The sequence below is a fragment of the Austrofundulus limnaeus genome, unplaced genomic scaffold (assembly GCF_001266775.1).
Source record: "Austrofundulus limnaeus strain Quisiro unplaced genomic scaffold, Austrofundulus_limnaeus-1.0 Scaffold7, whole genome shotgun sequence".
Lineage (NCBI taxonomy): Eukaryota > Metazoa > Chordata > Actinopteri > Cyprinodontiformes > Rivulidae > Austrofundulus > Austrofundulus limnaeus.
In genome coordinates, this window is record NW_013952409.1 from 5301631 (window position 1) to 5311475 (window position 9845).

The 9845-nt window shown below is 37.5% G+C and overlaps 1 protein-coding gene across 1 annotated transcript in view; it reads left to right on the forward strand.

Annotated features, from left to right (window-relative positions):
* Positions 1-8337, forward strand: part of LOC106537027 (probable polypeptide N-acetylgalactosaminyltransferase 8) — a gene marked incomplete in the record, with an annotated part of 15727 nt that extends 7390 nt beyond the window's left edge. Inside the window, 8 exon segments of the mRNA XM_014034396.1 lie at positions 2311-2486; positions 3106-3303; positions 5492-5606; positions 6062-6247; positions 6903-7040; positions 7148-7240; positions 7351-7521; positions 7603-8337. Of these exon segments, the coding sequence (XP_013889850.1) occupies positions 2311-2486; positions 3106-3303; positions 5492-5606; positions 6062-6247; positions 6903-7040; positions 7148-7240; positions 7351-7521; positions 7603-7722 (1197 nt within the window).
* Between the last annotated feature and the right edge of the window lie 1508 nt (positions 8338-9845).

Here is a 9845-nt window from a genome sequence, read left to right on the forward strand (position 1 = left end):
CTCTTTGCAAAGATATGGAGCAATTTCCTTTCCAAAAATCTGCCAACCAGAAATGATCAATTGGAAAACTAGTTTTTTTTTCCAAGTGTATGAAAATAGATATGAGATGCCTTTTTCTCATTTCTGTTTGAATTAAAGATCTTTTCAAAAACCTTAGTTGGAGAGCATTATAGAGATGCTCATTAACTAAAGGAGTTTTTTTAGTTTAAATAAAAGACTGCAGGTTTTTAGTTGATGCATATCTCTAAAACTCAAGACATCCCTACCAAACAAATCATGTAAAATCCACTTTTGTAGCGAATACAAACATTATTTTTTTTGCGTATACTTTGTAGAGATTGACCGATACATCAGCCGGCCGATATTTTTGGCTGATGCGAACATCAGCCAAAAATATCGGTATCGGTATCGTTTTTTTTYCCCTCGTATCGGTATCGGCCAATCAATTCCTTTGATCACGCGAGTGCATGTATTGCCGCTCCCTCCCTGGGAGAGGGCGGCTGGTAATGTAAGACTGAGTGCCAACAACAATAAGGGTGAGTTTTTTTAAATATAATTTTAATATATTTTGACTATCTATTTTAGCTGTATCTGCCCTCTGTCTATGAAGAGGAGAGAACAGCGTTTTTTTAAGTTTCACTTTGAGAACGAGAGTGCCGTTTTTACTTTCCCTTTCCCTCTGCAACTGAGTTTAGCTTGTCCACATTTTTTTTAAATGCTGGTTGAACCACTTACAGGTGACATAGAAGAACATTTTTTTTCTCCTCCCCGCTGAAATAAAAAAGTTCTCGGTCTTTTCTCTGTGTTACATTCATTAAGAGCGAGTAAAGTGCAGCCGACCACCATAGACATATGTAAACCAGACCCCTCAGAAGCTCACATCACATTTGTTCTGAACCCAGTATAAGAGTCTTGACACAGGTTTTCTTCTATGTACAATGTATTAGTAAATGCATTAATTAATAAATGTTTCTTTCTAGTTTAAATTGAGACTTGTTTAACATTTGTTATCATTGTTATTTTTATCATGTTGACAGAAGAAGAAAAAGGAGTACCAGCTCCAAGAATCAGCCCAAAAAAAAATCTGCTGCACAAGTCTGCGTATCAATTGGACTGAAGTCAAAATATCGGCCTTCAAAAATCTGTACCAGTCGATCTCTAGTACTAGTGCAGAAGAGTTGAATTTAGCTTCTCCTGGTGCTGCGTAGATACCTTTTTATATTCTGTTTGGGTCCGATTTTTCAAACCGTTCAGGTTTTTTTCTATTTTCTGAACCATTACATCACGGTATTTGCAATGGAACTACCAAATAAGGTCTGGACTTAAAAACTATAGTTTTGTTATCTTCATTCTCTTCTGGCTCTGGTTTCAACATGTGAGGCTGGATGGACAAGTCTTCCATTGCAGACATAGTTTAATTAATTTTTTGTAAATAAAAAGCTTCTGTGCTGCTATAGTTGTAAACACCTCTGTCAAACTAGAATAGACTGATCTGGAAGCTCCTCGTTTGGATCTAAAGAGATGAGTTGATCTGAGAAATAAATCTCAGAAAAGGGGTGAAAGAGGGGCTTGTGGAGTTACAATATGGAGAAATCCAGACCAAAGCATTGCAATTCCCCTTTATATAGACCTTTAAATGAAGGATTTAAATATGAAGGAGGATTTAAAAGCATCCAATGTCTTCTTTAAGATCAAAAAGTTTGAAACATGACTTAGGAAAAATTAGTATTCTAAACAAGTTCTTCCTTATTTACAAAGTTATTTTACTAAATATTACAAATGTGGTTGTATTTCCTGTTAGGCTGGAGCCAGATTTGCATTAAACAAATGTTATTTGTCAGCAACAAGAAAAACTGGCTGAAATTGAAACGGTTCCTTTAAAGAGCATACCAACACTCTGTACATGCCTTCAGCTCTGTAGATGGTGATGACTCACAGGATTACAGTTTTAAATATTTCCTGTAGTCATTCAAGTTTTTATGCATTAACATTGTACTCAGAATAAATATGGCAGAACATGTTTATATAATAAAAGCAGCATATGATTATTATAGTAGGTGTTTGTTTGTACAGGCTGTGTCACCAGAAGCTAATTTTCATTTTCAGACCCAGTCTWTAGTTTACGCTAAACTTCTACAACAAACTGTAAAAGAAAAGAGCAAAAAGATTAAAAGAAACACAAAATAATTACAAATAAAACAGAAGACAAAAAAAAATGCAGAGAGAAACTGTTAAGTTATGTTGACAGATTTGGTTTTGTTTGCACAGTTTGTTGTAGCTTAACTTTTTTTTCCCCAAGAAAACCTAAAGGGTGACCTGGACCTATATGTGAAGACCCTGGAGGATGAGAACCCAAGTCTCCGCATTACACGAGTGAGGCACAATGAGCAGAAAGGCCTCGCTTTCGCCAGAGCCTCGGGTTGGAGGGCTGCGACGGCCGATGTGGTGGCCATCTTGGACGCACACATTGAAGTCCACGAGATGTGGTAGGAATGTCTTATTYAACTTTATCTGAATCGAACAAAGGCACTTCCTTATTATGATCAGTTAAAACACAAATGAGGATAATTGAGGAGACATGTGGGAGTTCAGCATTCTGCGCAGAGATGAGCAGATGTGCGGCTGAGTTTGGGATCAAACCAAAAAACTGTCCACAAGTTGGCGAACAATAACCTGAGTGATTCAAAATAAATTAAATATCCTGTTATTAAAAAAATAATAATAATTAAAACTACACCTGCATAGTTGGAACATTTTCTCCTGGGGAGTATCCTCTGAGTTCAGGCAGTGTAATAATCAGCGTCACTTARTGTAGGACAATTAGCTGGTTGTATTTTTTTTTTTTTGACCTAGCTTGTGCAACACGTGTTTCTGGTTGTCAGCTCAGACTGGCAGTCTTATGGTCTTGAGTCTGTTTTTATAGCTGAAGCAAAGTCTGGTACACCAGCCCAGTTGTTATTTAGACACTATGCACTGTAGCTGAAAATAAAGTTTTTCATTCTTTGGTGACCCATTGTGGTAACATTTGGAAAATTAAAAAGGCTTGTCTGTGTTGAGAATTAGAAGAAGGTTAACTAAAATATTTCTTTTATTCCTCTCATCCAGGGCAGAACCTTTACTGACCCAGATCAAAGCGGACAGGACCACRGTGGTTTCTCCTGTGTTTGATCGAGTTAACTTTTATGACCTCAAGGTTGTTCATTACMTTCCATCAGCTCACGCCTTTGACTGGGCCCTGTGGTGCATGTACGAGGGATTTTCTCCAGATTATTACAAACTCAATGACAGCTCCTTACCTGGAAAGTAAGTTTATATAGATCTAATCGGATTTTGCTTTACTTCCTTTGTGTAAAACTTTAAAATGAAAATGCTTTACTTAATTTTTTTTTACCACAAATGTATAAACTCTGCAGTATTAATAAGTCGTCTTCTTTACCCTAATGAATCAGGAACTTCCACTGGTTAAAACAACTATTTCTATTGTTTTCTTGTTTTTCTAAAGCTTAAGTTGTAATCACAGATGATGGTGTAAGAATTGAAGCTCCACTTCAGTTCTTCTGTTCAGGCTGGTTGCATCTGTCCTAATAAAACCTTGGAAAAATGTTGAAGCATCTCAGCAAAGAAAGGCCGGCTGACAGGATCCCAGAGCTCTAAGTAATTATGTGACTCTGATATTAAAGCTGTGGATTTAATGGTTTAACAGCACATTTCTCAACTTTATTTATTGTTGAGAAACTCGTTATTTTTGCTTCATGTTGCATTCTGTTCAGGRCTGGGCTTTCCCCAAGGACTCTGATTCTTCCAAGAGTCCAAAAACATGAATGTAAGGTTAATTGGAGAATCTCTAAATTAAACGTAGGTGTGAGTATATCTTGTTGGATTGGGCACCTGTGCAGGACCAAACCAGTGTTCTGTCACTGTGGTATACCCTGTCAGAACAGCCAACAGGAAGTTGATTTTTGAAGCTCTGTTTGTCAATTTAGGTGTTTTATTGAAACAGCATACCGATGTTTGTGAGGGGGTATGCTGTTTTGATAGACTTCAGTACGTTTATTTCTACTCAAACATGTTTACATTAAAAAAGTTATTCAAGGGTCTTAATTTAATAAGGGTTGAACAGGTTGCAGTGGGACACTTCCTGTGTCCCCCTCTTAAACAGATGTCATACTGCACCTTTAAGACAAAAAAAATTATCCACTTTTTTCTTTCCGCTCTCAGAGTAGTAAGATGCTTTTTTCCTTCTCTCCTGCCCTGCCTTATCTTTCCCTACTTTGCTGCTTGGAGCTTTCTCTACATTTTTCATCCGAAACTAGAAATTATGGATATTTTTATTTTTTTGGATTTGGTTAGCTGGTCTCTCACTAAAATTTTTGGAATAAAGTTTATTTTTCTTCTTCCATGGGAGGACATGTGTGACCTCTGTTCTTCTCTGTTCTGGATATATATTTGGACTTCGATGACTGGATTCTACAATTTGGCTTGGTGGTCTCCTTGTGTTCTACAAAACAGCGTCAGTGGCTTTTCACTTTCTGGCTGACTGACCAACTGGATAGGTGGCCGTATTCTATCAGCACTCGGACATTTTGCCTTGAGCGAGCTGGACTCGATCTGCAAGCGGTTCTATTGAGGGTCGCGGGCCGGCTGTGGTCCCTGGACTTTGCTGGCCAGATGGAATTCATCTCGGAGAAAGCTGATGGATCGGCTCGGCAGAATTTGTCCACACCATTCGCCTGATTGGATTTGCCACCTTTGAGATGCACCAGCAGACATTAAAGCAGATGGAAAATTGTTATCGTCTGCCTGACTCTTCTGTTCCCAAAACAACTGATTACAGAATATGGCTCTCCCCGACAACGGCCTCGATCTGTTGACTAAATTCTTCCTGACTGGATCTCGTCGACAAGGCTCTGCCCTCCCCTCTCTCACCCGTCTGATGTGGTTTCCTGAGCAGGCTGAAGGCTGCACAGAATGAACTGTTAACATCAATATTCTGAACTTTGGCTGTGCCGGCTTTGGGGACTGGATTCTTCGGGCCCCCTAATCTCACTTACTCCTCTGGCTAATAAATCTGCCCTAAGCAGAGGTTTTTTTCATAAACACCATAGTGTGTCACAGTGTTGATATATGATGTTTTTGTTTTTTTTCTTCATCTTCCCTTCCCTTGTGTGGTTTTCTGTTTCCAAGATGGGGCTACGGTATGCAGCCTGTTACTGCAACTCCACTGTTTTGAGCTGCTGTAATGTTCAAATTTCTCCACTGTGGGTTCAGTAAAGTCTTATCTTATCTTATCTCATCCCATCTCAACTTATCTTATCTTAGGCACGATACATAAACAGGAGAAGTGCAATAAATAATATGTACTTAAAACACAAAAACCTACTGCTTGTTGTCTGGAGTTTGCTGAAATGAGTTAGAATTTAACACATGGGAAATTATGCAGGTTCCAAAACAATGAGTTAATAACTCTAACGTCTCCCTCCCTTTGTTTTAGAAGCCCATCAGTCATGGGAATCCTGGTGGCTGATAGAGCCTATCTTGGAGAAATCGGAGTTCTCGACGAAGGGATGAAAGTGTACGGTGGAGAAAATGTAGAGTTTGGAATTCGTGTAAGTAAACCTCTAAAATCAAAAACTCCAAATCAAGCACCTTGTGACGTACTGTCAGAGTTTAAGCAATCAAGTTATGCAATGCCCACTAAGCATCATCAAAGACTATGAAGACCTTTAAGGAAGTTTAGTGGTGGTGCACAAATTAACCTTTCTGAAAAGGTCATCAAACTGATTTTTTTTCTTTTAAATTCATGACAAAATTCAGGATCACAGATCTACAAAAGAACATCTGAACAAGTTTAACATACATCAGATTATCTTTAGAGGTTTAGGCTAAAGGTCATCATCAAATGCCTGATAGACAATCTGTAAACGAATGAGTAAAGAGCAAAGTATGCGAGGTATTACTAAACTTTCAGAACTATCAGGACGATTGGGATCACATATAGGTGGCCTTGGTTTTTTATGTTAAAAGCAGTACTTAAATAGTTTTCTTCATTTGTTTTCTGAAGGTTTGGACCTGTGGAGGCAGTATTGAAGTAGTTCCGTGTTCTAAGATTGCCCACATTGAAAGGCACCACAAACCGTATATGCCGGACCTGGGTCCTGCCATGAAGAGAAATGCCCTGAGGGTAGCAGAGGTCTGGATGGATGAATACAAACACAACGTCAACGTGGCGTGGAACCTGCCGTTTGAGGTACCCAAACATCAAATATGCCCACCACACAATGAACATTCAACAGTTCACAACTGCAGGTGTTGATTTTACATGATTTAGTTGTTTCTTTGCATTGAAATTAAGAAAGAAATGTTCTTAAAAGACATATGATGCTTTTAAATCCTTCTTTAAAGGGAGCCATGATTAGTTGTAACATTAGGCTTTATTTGATGAACATGTATTTTAACTGTAAAATAAAGACTGTAAAAATACTGTAGGGCACACCCTCTATGAACAATAGAACTAATCAAGCCTATTGTTAGGCGATGACCCTCTTTTGCATGTGACTAACCTGTTTGTCCATGTGGAGGCAGTGCTTATAAGGCTGAGTTCACCTGAAACTCATCAGATTGAAGAAGTCTCTTGGAGGAGAGACGAAACTTTTCACTAAAGAAGAACCCATCCAGAGGACCTACTTATTTTTTCTTTTTGAGTGATAGAAAATGGAGGAAAAAAAGAATATAAAGATATTTACGCAGCACCAGGCGCGACTAAATTCAGATTGTCTCCACTCCTAGAGAGGCCAACCTAACAAAACCTAATTTAACAGCTAAAAAAGTTGATTTTCCATGATATGTCCCCTTTGAAAGGACACATCCAACAAATCAGCCCATATTATAATTTGTATCTGCAGAATCATGGCATTGACATTGGAGATGTCACTGAGAGGAAGCAACTCAGAGAAAGGCTGAAGTGTAAACCTTTCAAATGGTACCTGGATAATGTTTATCCTAAGCTGGACCCCTGGGACAACCTGCTTGCTTATGGAGGAGTAAGTTTGATCTTATTCATGGCAGAAGAATCATTACTGCTGCATACGTATTCATGCATTTTTTTAAACAGACTCCTTCTTATCATTGTTTGTTTTTTTATGGGCAGCTGAAAAATCTCGACACCAACATGTGCGTAGACCAAGGTCCAGTACCAGGTCACACACCCATCGCCTACAACTGCTATTACTATGGTTCACAGGTAAGAGAAGCAGGTTTGAAACAGAGTCTCGTTCATGAGCTGAAGTTTTGTGTCCCTGTTGTTGGTAGTTTATAAAATGTCTCTGTCTGCTTTTGTTCTTCTTATTCAAGATCGTATATTTTCGTGGGAATGGTGAACTCTACGTCGGCGGTATTAAGTCCCACAAGTACAACGATAACCGGTGTATAGCCGACCAAGGGCAGAAAAACACCGAGCCTGGCCTGTACAACTGCAAAGAGGCAATGCAGAAAAGAATGGGCATATACTGGGAATTCAGTCAGGTAATACAAAAAACTAGAGATTGTTAATATAATCATGACATATGAAATAAAATAATAATTACATTTAATCTCTAATTTCAGGGCAAAGAAATTAAGAACAAGGAGTCAAAAAGATGTCTAGAAATTGATAATGGTGTACTTCTAATTCGGGAATGCACCGGCCAGAGGTGGAAGATCCAAAACGTAATCAAAGACTTTTAAAAAGTGGTCCGACCAGCAGGAAGTGCTCCTCTGCTTATTTGATGAGCAGAAAATTATGTATGAGTGAAATGCAAAAGTAGTAACACCAGAAGATGGGAAATAAATTAATTTGTTTTAGTTTGAGTGGTGGTTAAAGATAGAAGGAATTTATTTTGTTCACTATTTATTTTTGCTCTTTTTTTTATCAACAGTTGTCCATTATTTAAAATAAGAATTATGAATTTGATATTCTAAATCTTTCAAAAGTTTAAAATGTTTATGAAGCAATAGATTGCCCCCCCCCCAGTAAATCAGGTGGAGAACCAGGACATTGAGACGGTAGTGGTCACCTAGGGGTGGAATAAACGTTCCACCTGGCTTTGACCCTGATCTCAGAAGGCCTCCTTTAAAGAGACAGAACTCTGGTATGTAATTAGATGTAAACTGGAAAAGAGATTTGGTATATTGCACAAGAAGTGCCTCCTGAAATCTTGCCTAGGGTCTTAAATTGGCCTGTTTATCTGTAATTATAATGTAATAAAWAATAGTGTCAGTTGACTATTTTAAATGATAAAATAACTCAGTTTTACTATTCCTGTATATTTCTGAAGTATAATAAAACATTTCTAGACAGAAGTGTAAAATCTTATCACTTGCTGCTGAAGGTGAAAGGACAAAATTGGTTTTTCTCATTCGTGTGGGTGTCGTTGGCAAAGTCCTGAAACACTGGATGGATTTTATTGAAACTGGTTAAAAAAAAATCTGAAAAGATTAACTTGTGGAATCAATATGAGATGGATGCAGCTAAATGAACCTATAAAGAAACATCTGTCAGTTTGACACGTTTCTAGTCATAGCAGAGCATCTCCTCCAACACATGTTCCACCTTGTTTGACTGTTAGCAAAATATTTAATCTCTGGACAGATCAACCTTTAGAATCACCACGTTCAAGATACAGCTGATCAACATTAGCCAAAAAAATAAAAAAATGCTGTAACAGTCCATTTTACAAAAAAGTGAGGTAAAAATTTGGTTTGGTAGCAGCTGAAAGTAATCCAGTAACCGATGGGACAGTTCTGAACACTGCCTTAGTCAACCAAGNGTCGGCAAACTCCTGAAACACTGGATGGATTTTATTAAAACTCATAAAAAAATATTTGAAAAGGTTGAACACTGCCCTAGTCAACAAAGTCTTTGTTAGCGAAATATTTCAAACCAATAAACAGATTTCACTGGAACTGATTTAAGACAGCTGAGAGGCATCCTCAGCGCACATTCTGCAAAATGTTACATTATTGCAAAAATGTTGCATGGTTTGAACAAATTGACCAGAACTCCATTAATTCTCAAATGATGATGGTGGGTGATATGCATTCCTTCAAAGAAGCAGTTGATTGAATTATAAGTTGTTCAGAATTGCACTGAAAACACAGTTTAGGTTTTGTTGCTCTGTGTTGATAGGCAGACAGTAGGAAGTGATATTTTTATGGTTTAAATTAATCTGTGAAAACTTTTATGAATTCATTTACTCTTTATAAAACATGTTGGATACAGTCAGTTTTATGACATTTTATGTTTTTTTGTTACCAAAAGCATCAAAGCTGCTGATGATTAACCCACACTTTGCAGTAGTTACATTTTTTTTACATCATACTTTGTTCCAACACTTTGTAAGGACATGTTTTTATCCTATTTTTTTAACATTTCCTAACATTGAACGTTTTATAAAGGTGGTTGAGGAACAATTACAAATACATAAAGTGTTTAAGCAGGAATATATTCTGCTGCAATCCATTGCACGGAAGTCCTAAGATAAACCAAAGGTTTACTTTTACATCTATTTGTCTTCACTGGAATGTTTTAATAAGACTTACAATTCAGTTTGGGCGTGCTGAATAAATATTTTCAGGAGGATACACAAAGCGTTGAACAAATACGTGCATGACTTCTATGATCAAACAATGAAGAAGCAACATGGCACCAGAAAAGTGTTTTTAAAACATTTGGGTTTTACAGCAGAAATTAAAGCGTAAACTGTGAACATAATCTGAATATGTCAGGTGACTGCATCGTTGGGAATTAAATAAATTAAGTGAACTGCACATTATGGTCTACTTTAATTAAATTTATATTTATTTTAGGG